The sequence below is a fragment of the Neolamprologus multifasciatus genome, chromosome 18 (assembly GCF_963576455.1).
Source record: "Neolamprologus multifasciatus chromosome 18, fNeoMul1.2, whole genome shotgun sequence".
Classification (NCBI taxonomy): domain Eukaryota; kingdom Metazoa; phylum Chordata; class Actinopteri; order Cichliformes; family Cichlidae; genus Neolamprologus; species Neolamprologus multifasciatus.
Genome location: NC_140456.1, coordinates 35,453,333 through 35,470,653, shown reverse-complemented (window position 1 = coordinate 35,470,653; position 17,321 = coordinate 35,453,333). Strand labels below are relative to the sequence as shown.

General features: G+C 43.7%; 2 protein-coding genes across 3 annotated transcripts in view; both read left to right on the top strand.

Annotated features, from left to right (window-relative positions):
* Positions 1-3,846, top strand: part of LOC146498534 (protein NLRC3-like) — a 64,951-nt gene extending 61,105 nt beyond the window's left edge. The window contains exon 9 of one of the 2 annotated variants that reach the window (XM_085139953.1): positions 3,733-3,846. In XM_085139953.1, coding sequence (XP_084996079.1) covers positions 3,733-3,751 — 19 coding nt within the window. In that variant the 3' untranslated portion in view covers positions 3,752-3,846. Of the gene's footprint in view, positions 1-2,250; positions 2,307-3,732 lie in introns of those variants that run through there. The other variant, XM_085139954.1, reaches the window with a different exon arrangement.
* An 11-nt stretch (positions 3,847-3,857) lies between these two features.
* Positions 3,858-16,734, top strand: LOC146498533 (protein FAM151A-like). The gene is made up of 13 exons (XM_085140039.1): positions 3,858-3,998; positions 4,156-4,313; positions 6,167-6,307; positions 6,415-6,564; positions 6,632-6,794; positions 7,099-7,156; positions 8,571-8,660; positions 8,819-8,895; positions 13,696-13,832; positions 14,089-14,235; positions 14,999-15,105; positions 15,179-15,358; positions 15,806-16,734. The coding sequence occupies exons 1-13, from the start codon at positions 3,934-3,936 to the stop codon at positions 16,100-16,102; spliced, it is 1,770 nt and encodes a 589-aa protein (XP_084996165.1). The 5' UTR covers positions 3,858-3,933; the 3' UTR covers positions 16,103-16,734.
* Positions 16,735-17,321: the final 587 nt, after the last annotated feature.

Genomic DNA, 17,321 nt, shown 5'->3' with positions numbered 1-17,321 from the left:
AGACACAACCACTCACAGTTAACCTGACCCCACTAACTGCATGTGTTGGGACTGTGGGAGGAAGCCGGAGTACCGGAGAGGACGCACACAAACACGGGAGAACATGAAGCTCAGCACTGAAACAAAGATGGTGGATTTGACCTCAGGACCAGGTGTGTAATTTCCAGGGGGGTTACGGGGGTCATGACCCCCCAATAATCAGATCCAGCCAATATAATTTCATCATTCCAGTTTATAAAATTATGAATTATCATGAGTTTCTTTAATCACTTCAATTATTATCAGCAAAATAGTTTCATGTTTAATCATCTAGTAATGTAACCGCGCCTCCTCCGCCGCGTACTTGGTATTACCCAACCGGCTTTCTCTACCAAACCTTCACTGTTTGCTGTGTTTGTTAGCGCAGTCGCTGGTGCCAGAGACTGCCAGTGACTTCAGTCTGAGGGTTTGAAGTTTCCATGTCTGTGTGATGTGTGGTGTGAAGGCTGCTGGTTAAACTGGGACTCACTGTTTAAAGCACTGAGTGCTCATAGAGAGATGCTCCATGAGTCCCAGTACAGACTACAAACATGGTGGAAACTTAGCTTTGATATCCACACACTCTGCACGTCTGTGAGTAACTGTGATGAAGATGTGCAGAGATCTGTGTACAAACAGGAGAAAGACTGTAAAGACTCTGTGCTTCTAACAGCCTCTGTTAACATATGTGAGGCTGTTTGTTGTTGTTGCCATGGAGCTTTTCACTGTTTGGGTCAGCAGGTCATGTGATCAGGTTTGTTCTGTGAAAGCTCGACGATGGTTCAGTGTCAGGGTTTGTTTGCATTCATCAATAAATATCTAAATAAATCAAAGACTCCATGTTTTGTCTTTCATCATGTGACCTCTGCTCATCCATCTCTGTGTGTATCAGGATACATTTAGTTCATAATACACAGAAAAATCAGAGTTATTACCTGTAATAAATGTGAAAGTAAAGATTCCTGCAGTGATAACCAGGCAGGACTGAAACACATCCAAGCTGTCACCACGGTAACAGCACCATCCATCCACAGGTGAGGGGAGGAGCAAAAAGAGGGACTTTCACCATACATACACCACAGTTGACAGGTAACCCTATTGGAGTCGCCATAGTAACTAGCGATGGCACGATACCACTTTTTTATGTCCGATACCGATATCATAAATCTGGATATCTGCCGATACCGATATGAATCCGATATAGTGTTTTTAATCAATAAAACTGTTTTTTTAATATCTTGCTGCATTTTGCCTAAGTTTATACTCAAGTTTAAAAAAAAACACTAAAGCTATTCTGTTAGACCTGTATGCAAAAAAATATTTCATAGTTCAGCAACACTGATCAATCTAATAAACTTAAACCTGCTCCATCCTCCCTATTCTGGTATTTTAAAGAGTACTTGGCGTAAATATTAAGCAAACTGACTAACAGGGTCCAACTCCCAGTAACAAAAAAAAAAAAAAAATAGGGAACCACCCCCCACCTCATGATGCTTAATCGATGTAATCAACCTTAATTTGATGCAGTGTGGGGAAAAATGCACATAAATAAATTATTTTTCAAGAAATATTAAATAGATTCAACATCTTTCTTCAACAGAACTGCAGACTGCACAGATGGTACCTTCCCAAAGGAAAAAGTACGATAGCTTACTAGGTGTCAATGGAAAATTGTACTTAGTAGTCAGTATAATCTTTTAATAATATAAGTTTGCATATGGTAGTGATAGGATGTGCGATCCTTAATTGTCTGCAAAAGCTTTGTGTGCATTCCAGAGTGCTCTGGCGTTCACCCCCACATCCTAGGAGCAGGGGAAAGGTCGTACCTTGTCTTATTGTTTTACGGTAGGATTAACGTAGCTATGTCAGTTTTAGTCTAAGTGCCTTTTTTACATATAGATGAACTGTTGGATTTTCCAGACCAGCAGGTTAAGGGAAGTCGTTTATGGGGTCACACTCTGACACACACACATACATATACACCTCCACATTCCAATGTAAGGAACAAGCACCCACTGATGTATAAATAAAGACCAGGGCAGTCTCTCAGCGCGAGTCTCTGAGCCTCACTCTTGTGCGTGCGCTCTGGTGACTGCCCTTGCTAGCAAGAAAAATGTGTGTTTCTCTGATTCTCAGTTGAAGAAGTGTTTTAGAATACATCTCTTGACATTATTTGGTCCTTCGTAGCCGGATCAGAAAACATCAGAACTGTTATCTGTGACTCTGTTCCAGGATCCAGCACTGATTCCTGACGCCGTGGGGAGCCAGCACCGAAGTCTGTGCACAGCCACTTTTGTCCACACGTAAACGGCGTTTTTGGTCACTGAAAACTGAGATTTTTAAAAACTCCAGCCAGGGTGGATATTTTTGAAAACTCCGTTTACGTGTGGACGAGAAAAACGCAGAAAACGCAGCGTCAAAGGTGTGCGCATTTTTTGACGTCACACTGTGCGCCACGTTATTGTTTCGGTGAAATGAATTTCTACAATACTGTTACTGTTAATTGTCTCTGCAGTGTTTAAATGCTTACATATACACACACAGTTACTGTCCCTCCACAGATACGACTCGGTTCTGCTTCTATGCCCCAGCTTTGTTTACTATTTCCCACCGAGGCTTCTAGACTTCTGATTGGCCAACATTTCTGCACGGTTAGGAATATATCGCCACCTGTTGCTTTGGCATGTTCCTAGCAGCGTTTTCCTTCATTTCTACCTTTACATGTGGACAGGATTATTTTTTAAAACGAAAACAGAAAATCTCCGTTTTCAAAAAGCAATTGCAGGGGGGCGGTATGAAAAGGGAAAAAACAAAACGCTTGGACACTGCTAGCACGGCGCCCACAGAAACGCAAAGCAGGAGATGAAGCATCGCTGAATATGTTTCCAAACCAACTTCATTTTAAGCCAAAGACTAGAAAATATGGTGAAGCAAATCTTCCCTTTGGCTTCACCTGCACAAGTGCTGAGGTAGGTCTCCCTGCAGGATTGGTTTCCCTTCATCAGGAGCAGCGCTGGGCTGTTTAAATCACAGACAAACAGGATCCCACAGCTGTTTATGTTTTTAAACCCATTTTGCACAGAGAGGCATTTTTTAAAAATGTATTGACAGCAATGTTGAATATTATTACACAGGAAAAAACAACTACATGTAAAATAATCACAGCGTGACGCCTCTGCCTTTGTAAATGGAGGGACAGTAACTGTGTGTAAAACCTGCAGACAGTCAGATTAACAGTATTTGTCTCTATCATTCTGCAATTCATCTCATGTAAACAATAACGTGGCCACAGTGTGACGTGAATAAAGGCACATACCTTTGACGTGGCGTGACGAACTCTGTATTCCTCGTCCACACGTAAACACAAACAGGAGTTTAAAAAATCTCAGTTTTCTGTGATTGGAAACGCCGTTTACGTGGACGAAACAGCTGCGTGTTCAAAAACACCCGTGTAGGTGTGGACGTAGCGTAAAAGAGTTAGTAGTTTATTTTATTACTACCTGTAATTTATTGCAGATTACTTACATTTTTCTTGTAAAACAAAGGAGGGCGCAGCAGAAAAAGTTTGGAACCAGTGCTGTAACTATGAGACAGATGGCTGACACACGAACCTGTGGGAAGTAACATGTTTGTAGAAATGTGAAAATGTTCATGCCATAATCCCTCCCATGTTTCCGTGGGGCACTGTGGAGTAATGCACAATTCTTCCAACAGAACAGTGAAGATTACATAACAGAAGAGCTTCACAGCTCGTCAGGCAGCAAGTGGACACTGAAGAGTGTGTGTGCCTTATCAGAAGGAAAACTGTTCTCTGCACCTGAGATAAAGGATCGTATAAAAGAAGAGTGAGCGCTCCCTGAGGTCTCCTACTTCTTAGACATTTGAACCTGGACAGGAGGAGAAAGACGTGTGAGAATGGCAGGAGAGGCTAAAAGGAGAGATGAACGAACTGCTGGAGGATCAGAAGGAAAGCAAAACAGGTTGGAGACAAATCAGTTGCTCTTTAATAAAATAGATGAAGCAGCATGTACACTTGTGAGACATGCACGTGTAAGCTCAGGTAAACCTCTACAACATGCTGAAATGCTGCTTCTAACACAGAATAGACAGACGAGCATTAATCGTGTATTCCCACAGGATGGAGCCCGAGGCTGACGATCAGCGAGTGGAGCGAGGTCAAAAGAAGCGTGGCGTGCTGCCCAAACGACTGCTGATAATGTCGTCTGTGGCTGTTGTGCTCATCGTGCTGCTGACTGTCATCGTTGTGCCTGTTGTGCTGCTCACTAAGACGTCAGGTACATTTTTACAATATGTACGATATAAATGATAAAACAATGATGCAACTTTATGATCCAGATGATGAAAAGTACCTGAGTAAATGTATTTATTACTCATCACCATGCAGCAGCCTTTACCCACCTGTGGCCTTTCTTCAAAGCATTTTCTCTGCATTGGATCTGAACAACAGTCAAATCTGAGCAGACGTGCCAAAGCTTTGTTTCTTGTTTTCTATTTGCACCATAGTTCTTCCAAATATTTCAGTTCAGGATTTTTTAACTGCTGTCATGTATACCATCAGTAAACTGTGACATTACTGCTTTTACCTAACCTTTTACCTGTATCTCAAAGACCTGCTTTAGTTGGATGAGCAGGCGACCACATTGGTTTGAGTCCGACCTGCGGCCCTTTGCTGCGTGTGTCCCCCTCCTTCCTCTTCACCGTGTCTGTCTAATAAGGCCAAACACAGACTGTAGGCTTAGCCGTGGTTCTGAAAGTCGAATGGAAGGTCAAAGTTCACGACTGGCAGTGTTGTGACATACATACCTACTGCATGTAGAGTTCACCTGAGTGTACAGTGACAGTAAGATGTCTTTGCACAGGTGAAACAGCCCACAGTGTTGCAGGGTTTCACAGGGTGCTGCAGCCTCCAGCAGTGGGCCTTCTCCAAACGTGACACTTAAATACTCGCTGTGTCAGCATCACAACTTTATATTGCTGCTGCTAAAATCAGTGGTTACAGTGATCAAAGTTCATTTGATATCATACTGCAGCTCATTGCAATGCCATGATGCATGAGTGCTCATCATTTGGCTTCTGGTCTTATGACAGGACCATAGTCATGTGGACAAAAAGTACACGGCTGCTTTGAACTGTGTGACTTTTGAATCAATTGACATGAAATGTAACAAAGATAATGTTACACAATGTGTTTTGTGCTATTAGACCTTGGTCTCTTTGAGTAATATGTGACAGTAGCTTCTTTAAAAAAGACACTAAGAAAAAAGCATTCATGAGTATCTGCAGCGTTAAGCCAGTGCAGACTTTCAAATCCCATCTGTCTCACAATGGCTTCATGCTGACAATCCCAAACACACTGCCAGTGCAGTAAAAGCATATCATGATAGAAAAACACACAGTGGGTCATTGTTGTGGACTGGCCACACTGGACCTGGAGCTTCAGGTTAAATATTCCCAAAGAGACGAGAGCTCGTGTGAGACAGGTTAGGCTGTTTGGACCAAATCTTTGAAGCTCGTTAGACCTGTACAGGCTGCATGTTTCATACATTGCTCCCATTTAGTATTTTCCTAGGAAAACATAAAGAAATAAGAGGTGGCTACTGTAGCTGTTATCTTGTAGAATTAATATATTGATGTAAAAATAATAAAACATGGGGTGTTTTGAACTTGGACCTACATCCATATGAACCTGATAACCTGCTGATGGCTAAATGATGTCACAGGGCTGTTACTGTCAAAAACACTGAGACCACTTACACTTTTTCTGAGCCTGGGGTTGATGTCATTCAAACAAAGAGTTCATACACAAACCATCAAAATTCAAGTCTGGCACCAGTTTTGCCACAAAGCAGCATTTCGACGTCTTTATTGGGCAACAAACAAAAAAGAAACGATATAATTATATGCAGAGACCTGGAGTTGACTGTGTGACTATGACAGGGATGGGTTTAAACAGAAAATTTAAGCTGAAGAAATGAATGAACTTTAAACAAACTGCTCTCCCAACAAAGAGCAGCCTCCCCAAAAACACACCGTCGGCTGTTTGAGTTGAAAGCTCCCAGTTCTGCTGTGACAGGGACTACGTACCTATGACTCTGTCACTGTCTTGCTGTCCAATCGTGTCCCTCAGCTCCTTCTTCTGCCTCGTTCTCTGGTGGAGACATGCTGGAGTACTTGGTGCAGACGGGGAACATCAGTGAAGCGGACGGCCTTTTGGCTACGTGGTTTCACCGAGCCAACAGCAAGGAGGACATGTACAAAGCGCTCATGGGTAAAAACACCCAAACTCACACAGACAACACTGCATTATTTGATGGTGTTGGTGCCTGAACCTACAGTCAGGTACAGACAAAACACCGCCTCCTGTCATCTTTTCAGGTGACACCATGATCTTGGAAGCTGACGTCACTCTCATGGGTTATGGGACCCCTGATGAAAAGCCAGTGCCGATCATGGCACACCCTCCCGACATATATAGTGACAACACTCTCGACGAATGGTTAGATGCTGTACTGGCTTCTGGAAAAGGTACAGATCAGAGCTGTCTCCACAGAACATCCATCAGATCAGTTTTTAAAGGCGTGTTTGTTTGCAGGCATCAAGTTGGACTTTAAGGCTCTGGAATCAGTGGGTTTGTCACTGGACCTGCTTAAACAAAAGGAAAGCAACAAGGGAATAAACAGACCTGTGTGGCTGAATGCAGACATCCTCAGAGGCCCCAACGTCCCAAGCTTTGTAGCTCCAGTCAATGGAAGCGGGTATGAGATCCTAGCTAGACCGGACACAGACCCTCGGACAGAGTTCAGAGTTAGGAAGGGAAAATGTCTAACATCTAAAGACTGATCGGAAGGCTGGTGGTTCGATCCCTGGCTCCTCCAGTCTGCATGCCAAGTGTCCCTGGGCATGATGCTAGCCCCAGGTTGCTCTCCGATCTCAGCATGAATGTAGTTAGGAAGCACTAAAAAGCTTAGAAGAAAGTGATTGGGTGAGTGTGGTGTGGAGAACTTGGGAGAGCAGGAAAGCGCTATGTAAGAATCAGTCCATGTCTTCCTCTTTTTTCAGGTTTTTGGAGCTCGTTCAGGACAAGTTTCCAGACGTGACTTTGTCTCCTGGATGGAAGGTATAGCATGCTCACAGTAAGAATCCCATTGAACCACTGTAGCAGGCATGTGACGAGGCTCTGGGAATGTTCCTGTCAGAAACAGGAAGAGACTCAAGGAATCCTGATCTGACATTTATGAGAGAATTCAAAGAAGAATTTTAACTTTGAGCTTCAAAACAATCCTTTGAGCTAAAGTAGACAAAACAGCTTTTATGTTCTTGTGATCCCTAAAATTAAAGACAGTTGGATTAATGTTGACATACATTACCCATCAAGAGTTTGGACACCTTCTCATTTAATGGTTTTCTTTATTTCTACTACTTTCTACACTGCAGATACTGAAGACATCAAAGCAAGATATATGGAATTATGTAGCAAAGGAAAAAATGATAACTCTAAATGTATTTAGATTCCTGTAAGTAGGCGCCCTTTGTTTTGTTGACAGAGCTGCGGCCTTCTCTCAGCTTCATGATGTCGTCACCTGAGATGGTTTCACCTCACAGGTGAGCCTGTCAGGGTTCATTGGTGGTGTTGGGACCATCAGTCGTGTTGTGCAGAAGTCAGGGCTGTTAGCTGTGTACCAACCTATTTGACAACTGTTGAAATTCATATTATGGCAACAACCAATGAGCTAAGTAAAGAGAAACAACAGCCCATCATTACTGTAAGAACTGAAGGTCAGTCAGTCGGAAACTTTGAATGTGTCCCCAAGTGCAGTCAGAAAAACCATCAAGACTACGATGAAACTGTCTGACATGAGGACGCCCCAGGAAAGGAAGACCAGGAGTCCCTCTGCTGCTGAGGATACATTCATCCGAGTCACCAGCCTCAGAAATCACAAGTTAACAGCAGCTCAGATTAGAGCCCAGATAAATGTCACACAGAGCTCCAGTAGCAGACACATCTCTACATGTTCAGAGCAGACTGTGTGAATCAGGCCTTTATGGTCAAATAGCTGCTAAGAAACTGCGACTAAGGAAAATCAACAAGCAGAGATTTGTTTGGGCCAAGAAACACGAGGAGTGGACATTAGACCATCTGTGCTTTGGTCTGATGAGTCCAAATCTGAGACCTTTGGTTCCACTTTGTGTATGGATGGTCTCTACATGCATGGTTCCCACTGTGAAGCATGGAGTTGATGGTTTGCTGGTGTGGGGGCTTTACTGGTGACACTGTTGGAGATTTATTTAAACTGAAGGCACACTGACCCAGCATGGCTACCACAGCATCCTGCAGCAACATCCCATCATGTATTGTTCAACAGGACAATGACCCCAAACACACCTGCAGGCTGTGTGAGGGCTGTTTGACCAAGAAGGAGAGTGATGGAGGCCTGGCCTCCACAGTCACCTGGCCTGAACCCAGTGGAGATGGTAAACACATGGTTTATATTTTTGACTGAACAACAGCTGTACCTGCTTTATTTCTTTAGGTACTCTACATTCACCAGCTCACAAACGAAACCTACTCCAGAGCCATGGTGGAAGAAATGTATAACATGATCAAAGACGTACCTCAAAGGGTGAGTGTGAATCCAGGTTTCAGTGGTCCCAGTAGGTGTTCGACACGCTCCCATCCCAACACGCCTGGGACAATCGTCGGTGTGTTACGTGCTGGGATGAGAACGCTCTGAGGTGTCGGAGAAAGGCAGAGCTGACTGTTCAACGTTTCATCTCTTAGGTGACGTTCCCAGTCCACGCCATGCTGGTTCGCAGCGGCTGGCAGCACCTGAGCTGGCTCCTCAACCAGTCACCATGGTAACAGATAACTCTGTTACCATGGTCACTTGGTGTTCGCTCTCTCTGTGGTATAGTATCGCTTCCTGTTCCTGCTCAAACACAGTGGTGTTTCTGAGTAGCTTATTTGCTTAGCAGTTTAATTAACAACTTTTAAATACATTCTTTTTTCACAGTATAATAATCTTCACGTGCTTCATCCGAAGCACACTTTCTGTGTACTCACTACCTAATTTATAGTATTCAAGTATTCAAGTATTCACTCACTGTCTCTGTACTGTTTTGCTAGCTTAGCTCGTAGCCGACCCGTTAGCACCATGGCTACTTCACCTGTCCCTTCTGCACTTTCTTGCTCATTGTGTCAGATGTTTAGTTACTCCTCGGCCTCCTTTAGCAGTAATGATATCTGTAACAAATGTAGCATATTTGCAGCTCTGGAGGCCAGGATTACTGATCTGGAGACTCGGCTTTGCACCCTGCTCTCACCCTTAGCTAGCCAGGCCCCTGTAGCTGGTGCAGCCGAAGATAGCGTAGGCCCCGCTAGCTGTTCCCCGGCAAATCCCAAGCAGCTGGGGAAAGAGGGCGGCTGGGTAACGGTGAGGAGGAAGCGTAGTCCTAAACAGAAGCCCCAGGTACACCACCAACCCGTTCATGTGTCTAACCGTTTTTCCCCACTCGGTGACACACCCGCTGGGGGTCAAACTCTGGTAATTGGTGATTCTGTTCTCAGACATGTGAAGCTAGAGACACCGGCAACCATAGTCAATTGTCTTCCAGGGGCCAGAGCAGGCGACATTGAAGGAAATTTAAAACTGCTGGCTAAGGGTAAACGTAAATTCAATAAAATCATAATTCACGTCGGCAGTAATGACACCCGGTTACGCCAATCGGAGGTCACTAAAATCAATATTGAATCGGTGTGTAACTTTGCCAAAACAATGTCGGACTCTGTAGTTTTCTCTGGTCCCCTCCCCAATCAGACCAGGAGTGACATGTTTAGCCGCATGTTCTCCTTAAATTGCTGGCTGTCTGAGTGGTGTCCCAGAAACGATGTGGGCTTCTTAGATAATTGGCAAACCTTCTGGAGGAAACCTGGTCTTGTTAGGAGAGACGGCATCCATCCCACTTTGGATGGAGCAGCTCTCATTTCTAGAAATATGGACAAATTTATTAAACCCCTCAAAACATGACTATCCAGAGTTGGGACCAGGAAGCAGAGTTGCAGTCTTACACGCCTCTCTGCAGCTTCTCTCCTCCTGCTACCCCCCCAAAAACCCATCTCCATAGAGACTGTGTCTGCTTCCAAAAAGACAAAAAACAAACTAAAAACCAGCAACAAACAACTTAAACATTTACAAAGAAAGAACAATACAGTATCCACATCTGAACCAAAGAGTAAAACAGTGAAATGTGGATTATTAAATATTAGGTCTCTCTCCTCCAAGTCTCTGTTAGTACATGACTTAATAATTGATCAACAAATTGATTTACTCTGCCTTACAGAAACCTGGTTGCAGCAGGATGATTATGTTAGTTTAAATGAATCAACACCCCCGAGTCATTCTAACTACCAGAAATCTCGAAGCACAGGTCGAGGGGGCGGTGTGGCTGCAATTTTTCACACCAGTCTATTAATTAATGAAAGACCAAGACAGACTTTTAATTCATTTGAAAGCCTGATGCTTAGCATTGTCCACCCCAGCTGTGAAACTCAGAAACCAGTCTTACTTGTTATCATCTATCGTCCACCTGGGCCTTACACAGAGTTTCTGTCTGATTTCTCAGACTTTATATCTAATTTAGTTCTGAGCTCAGATAAAATAATTATTGTGGGTGATTTTAACATCCATGTTGATGCTAAAAATGACAGCCTCAACATGGCATTTAATCTGTTGTTAGACTCAATTGGTTTCTCTCAAAATGTAAAAGAACCCACCCACCACTTTAATCACACTCTAGATCTGGTTTTAACATATGGCATAGAAACTGAACATTTAACAGTGTTTCCTGAAAACCCTCTCCTGTCTGATCATTTCTTGATAACATTTACATTTACAATAATTGATTACGCAGCAGTGGAGAGTGGACTTTATCAAAGTAGATGTCTTTCTGAAAGCGCTGTAACTAAGTTTAAGAATATAATCCAGCCTCTGTTATCATCGTCAATGCCCTGTACCAACACAGAGCAGAGCAGCTATCTGAACGCTACCCCAACAGAGGTCAATTATCTTGTTAATAATTTCACCTCCTCACTACGTACGACTCTGGATACTGTAGCTCCGGTGAAAACTAAGGTCTCTAATCAGAAGTACCTGACCCCGTGGTATAATTCTCAAACACGTACCCTAAAGCAGATGACTCGTAATCTGGAGAGAAAATGGCGTGTCACAAATTTAGAGGATCATCATTTAGCCTGGAGAAATAGTTTGTTGCTTTATAAGAAAGCCCTCCGCAAAGCCAGAACAGCTTACTACTCATCACTAATTGAAGAAAATAAGAACAACCCCAGGTTTCTCTTCAGCACTGTAGCCAGGCTGACAAAAAGTCAGAGCTCTTTTGAGCCAACCATCCCTTTAACGTTAACTAGTGATGACTTCATGAACTTCTTCACAAATAAAATTTTTATCATTAGAGAAAAAATTACCAATAATCATCCCACAGATGTAATATTATCTACAGCTACTCTTAGTTCCATTGATGTTAAGTTAGACTCTTTTTTTCCAATCGATCTTTCTGAGTTAACTTCAATAATTACTTCCTCCAAACCATCAACGTGTCTTTTAGACCCAATTCCTACAAAACTGCTCAAAGAAGTCCTGCCATTGATTAATTCTTCGATCTTATATATGATCAACCTATCTCTAATAATCGGCTATGTACCACAGGCCTTCAAGGTGGCTGCAGTTAAACCTTTACTCAAAAAGCCATCTCTAGACCCAGCAGTCTTAGCTAATTATAGGCCAATCTCCAACCTTCCTTTCATATCAAAAATCCTTGAAAGAGTAGTTGTCAAACAGCTAACAGATCATCTGCAGAGGAATGGTTTATTTGAAGAGTTTCAGTCAGGTTTCAGAGTTCATCACAGCACAGAAACAGCTTTAGTGAAGGTTACAAATGATCTTCTTATGGCCTCTGACAGTGGACTCATCTCTGTGCTTGTCCTTCTTGACCTTAGTGCAGCATTCGATACTGTTGACCATAATATCCTATTAGAGCGATTAGAACATGCTGTAGGTATCACAGGTACTGTGCTGCAGTGGTTTGTATCATATCTATCTAATAGACTCCAATTTGTGCATGTAAATGGAGAGTCCTCTTCACACACTGAGGTTAATTATGGAGTTCCACAGGGTTCAGTGCTAGGACCAATTCTGTTTACATTATACATGCTTCCCCTAGGCAGCATCATTAGAAGACATAGCATACATTTTCACTGCTATGCAGATGACACCCAGCTCTATCTGTCCATAAAGCCAGATAACACACACCAATTAGTTAAACTGCAGGAATGTCTTAAAGACATAAAGACTTGGATGGCCACTAACTTTCTGCTTCTTAACTCAGATAAAACTGAGGTCATTGTACTCGGCGCTGAAAAGCTTAGAAATATGGTATCTAACCAGATTCTTACTCTGGATGGCATTACCTTGGCCTCCAGTAACACTGTGAGGAACCTTGGAGTCATTTTTGACCAGGATATGTCCTTCAACGCACATATTAAACAAATATGTAAGACTGCGTTCTTCCATTTGCGCAACATCTCTAAAATTAGAAATATCCTGTCTCAGAGTGACGCTGAAAAACTAGTTCATGCATTTATTACTTCCAGGCTGGACTACTGCAATTCATTATTATCAGGATGTCCAAAAAACTCCCTGAAAAGCCTTCAGTTAATCCAAAATGCTGCAGCAAGAGTACTGACAGGGACTAGAAAGAGAGAGCATATTTCTCCTGTTTTGGCTTCCCTTCATTGGCTTCCTGTTAAATCCAGAATTGAATTCAAAATCCTGCTCCTCACATACAAGGTCTTAAATAATCAGGCCCCATCTTATCTTAATGACCTTGTAGTACCATATCACCCTATTAGAGCACTTCGCTCTCGCTCTGCAGGCCTACTTGTTGTTCCTAGAGTATTTAAAAGTAGAATGGGAGGGAGAGCCTTCAGTTTTCAGGCCCCTCTTCTGTGGAACCAGCTTCCAGTTTGGATTCAGGAGACAGACACTATCTCTACTTTTAAGATTAGGCTTAAAACTTTCCTTTTTGCTAAGGCATATAGTTAGGGCTGGACCAGGTGACCCTGAATCCTCCCTTAGTTATGCTGCAATAGATGTAGGCTGCCGGGGGATTCCCATGATGCATTGAGTTTTTCCTTTCCAGTCACCTTTCTCACTCACTATGTGTTAACAGACCTCTCTGTATTGAATCGTATCTGTTATTAATCTCTGTCTCTCTCCACAGCATGTCTTTCATCCTGTCTTCCTTCTCTCACCCCAACCGGTCGCAGCAGATGGCCGCCCCTCCCTGAGCCTGGTTCTGTCGGAGGTTTCTTCCTGTTAAAAGGGAGTTTTTCCTTCCCACTGTCGCCAAAGTGCTTGCTCATAGGGGGTCATATGATTGTTGGGTTTTTCTCTGTATCTATGAAGCGCCTTGAGGCGACTTTTGTTGTGATTTGGCGCTATATAAATAAAATTGAATTGAATTGAATTGAATAACTTCCAAGTTTACTATGGCAATGACTGAAAATCTGCTAATCAAACCAGTAACTGGGGGCTGCTGTCTGTCCATGAGCGCCACAGACTGACTGGTATGTTTTGTGTCTAGGTTCAGCCTGACTTTGTGGCAGGGCTCTGTTAACCCCAGCGTTAGCGACCTGCTGTTTGTCCGTGACAACACCCACCCGTGGCAAGTCTACTATGACATATATGAACCCACGCTGTCAGAATTTAAGCAGGCTGTAGGTGAGGAGCGTTTATGTGGAGCAGATTTACACAGATTATGTTTGGGTAAAATAATAATTGTGTTTGTGATTTATTCAGATCAACAGATTTGTTTTCAGTGAGTTCTTTCTGACTGTTGTTGAAGAAGAAAAACATTATTAGAAAAATCATTGAAAACTAAACCTTTTGCTCATTGTGTGTATTTGTTTAAGCTTCTGAGATGAAGAAGAGTTTGCTTCTGTTTAGTTCTTCATGCGTTCATTGTGTGTGTTCACAGGTAAGAAGGACAGCGTGATGAGGTTCTATCCTGGAGGAGATCTGATGGAGTTTCTCCACCCAGGTTACAGCTCAGACCTCATGAACCGCCTGGCTGTGGCTTTGCTTCCCGTCACCGGCCGGGCCTCCCTGCTCCATCGGCTTTCAGGCAGGTTGACACAAACGTTTTACACCTCAGGGTTTATAACCTGATTTTAACGTGCCAGACTGAAACGCCCGGGCAAAGCACGCTCTCAAAGTTGTACTTTACATATGCTAGCGACATCTGGTGGTAACATTATGAATGACAGTGTGGCACTGTGGCGAGAAACACCAAGAAACTGCCTCATTTGTGCCACGAAGCATTCAGAGATCCCTCATGAGGTTTTTCTCAAGGTAATTTTAAAGTGAACTTGATGTATGACGTCATGTGGCAGCTGAACCTTTGTGTTCACATCGGTCATCAGGATGATGTTCTTAGTGACTCTTGGTGGCAGAAAAGCTGGTTTGAACATTTCTGAACCTGCTGATGTCCTGGGATTTTGACCGTTACAGTAACAATTGTGAAAAAACGAAAACTTTCTGTTGTTTTGGTAGAAATGAAAGCGACAGAAGTGTTCACAGCTGTGCTGAGCAGAGAGTACAGAGCACAGCTGCTTGATCAGAAATCAGTGTTTGAAGCCGCAGTGGACAGAGGCGGCGTGTTGGACAACGGGGAAGTGACTGCTGCAGAGGTGCGGCAAACATTTGTCCCTTTGAGTATCAGTCGTGGTCACAGCCTGTCCGTCCCTTCATAGCTACGATCTCCTATCACCTCATGATAATGCAGCATGTCACAGATCAGCTGTTCATCCTGATGATGTCAAACTGTAAACCTGCACATGCTGCTGTCGCACCACCTTAAAGTCACACTGAGTCTGTTTCACTAACAGGTGGGGGCAGCGGGATGCTGGTCGTTCGTGTGACCTCTGACAGCAGTCGACCTGGAGTCCTTCTGGTAGAAGGTTCTGGAAGGAGCTCAGAGCCCCTCACACTGCAGGTATCTGTAGATCACCAGCCAACCACCAGCTTGGTTACATTTTTATTAAGGCCAATCATGTGTGTGTTCTCAGGATGTTATTCAGACCCTCGGGCAGACTGCTGATGCCTCCTGGGGAATTTACCTGAGGGTCCATAGTCAGCAGCTTCTGGAGGCTTCTCTTCACCTGCTGCAGTCAGCCTACAGGGCCGACGAGCTCCACAGGCCCGTGTGGATCAGCATGGAGGGCTTACAGAGCAGCGACAGCACAGCAGTAAGCACATCTGATCCCACCTGAAGCAGAGTCTGCAGACAGTACGTTAATAAATAACAGAGCAGACGCATGTAACGTTTAACACACCTGGCTGGAAATCCATCAAACTAGAATCGAGCAGGTGTAGATGTTGGAGCCTCCTTTTGAGGGTCCACCCTGGCTGGGAAACTCATCACACCCCCACAGAAAGAGTTATTTGAGATTAATGTTGGAATTGTAGCAAGCTTGAGTTGTATAAGCTGCCATGTTTGTCAGACGGTCCCCAAGCAAATGCAATCCTCTGTTCTTCATGAAGGCTTTTTAGCTGCTCAGGCTTGGTCAGCAAAACTCAAGTTCACTACCAATCCAACAATGTCCAGTGCCGATCCAGTTAGACGATGGAAAAGTGTCATTTTTAGGCGTTGGAGCGTTCTTGCTGTTTCATAGTCTTCCTCCTCTTTGCTCCAGGTCTTTGTGTCCACAGTCGAGCGCCTGTTTCCATACGTCACTGTAGTCCTGGCTGAGCACAAATGGCCTCCTCGGATCCCAGCGGCGGTGTCGCAGAGGGTGGCTCTACACCTGAATGCAGCATCGCTGCCCACGGGGCAGGAGCAGCTTTATGCTTTACTGGGAATGATGGACAAATACGACTTTATCATTGAGGTGGACACAAAGAAAGGTGGTGAAGCTGCCGCTGTGGTGAAGGAGCTCAGTGCACAGCGTGCAGGGAGAGCAAGCAGAAGCCTGTATATTCTACCTCAGTGATCACAGCAGGTTTCAATGTGCTTTTATATTCAAAGTCACCACAGAGTCTCAGTTTGTCTCAGTGTGTAGATAAATGCTGCTGCTTTGGGTTGCTGAAGTTAACATCATCATACTGTATATATATGATTCAATGATTATTATAACATTCATAATAAATTCTATTAAAGGAACCAAGTCCAAAACCAGAATTAGCCTCTGAGCCTGTGTGAGCCAGTCCGAGGTTTGTGATTGGCTACAGCAGCAGCTGACCACAGCGCACACATATGAAACGCTCTCCTGCTGTAGCTAACACTTCACATGCAGCCCGCCTCTCTTACTGACTGCAGCACTGCATTTATTTGCATCCATAAATCTTTAAAGTGTCACAGGTGACATCAGTGCTCTCAGTCTCACTCGGTACTTTTAATGCTGATTTTTGAACCTTTACAACAAAGAAAATCATCCATCACTCGATTAAAACAAGAAAAAAATACAACACAACACTTTATTGTAGTTCAGTGGAAAAAGTGAATATTCATGTTTTAAACCAGCTCGTCATGTTGAACTGCAGCAAACAGTTATAGTGTTAAAATGAACCTGCATTAAGTACAAGCCCACACCTGTACAGCTGTTACAGTCATGGACCTCAAACATGAACAGCAGCTTAACAACTCAGTAACTGAGACAGCGGCTGATTTTACTCACTTAACAAGTAGATTTTTACTGCTGACCTTTGTATCAATCCATGAAATGATCATAAAGTCTTCCCACCACATAAACCAAGCAGGCTGTCCCTACAGTGAGCGTCTGGTGCTGAGCAGAGCCTCGGACAGGCTGCTGCCGCTGTCACAGTCTGTTCCTGGTCAAGTACTGGCTGCAGGAGCAGAAGGTGTGGTAGAAAGAGGAGGACAGGCCGGCAATATCTGTGGAGATGAAATGAGTCACGTGGAGAAACAAATCTGTTCCTGATGTCTGGCAAACAAGCGCGTCCAACAAAGAAACGTCCGTCCTCAGTGTCTTCATTAGGACACTTTTGTTATTGACACCCATGCTTGTTTCTTTTGGGCAAAGGTGCGGGACGGACTTGAAGACCTTGTTCGTACCAGTTTGGACACACCTGCGGCGCCGGTTTAGCGCAGCTGGATGAGCAGCAGTCCCTGTGTCCCTCTCTCACTTTCCTGTCAGTTTTCACTGCATCTGTCTAATAAAGACAAAAATACATTTAAGAAAAGAACAGAAA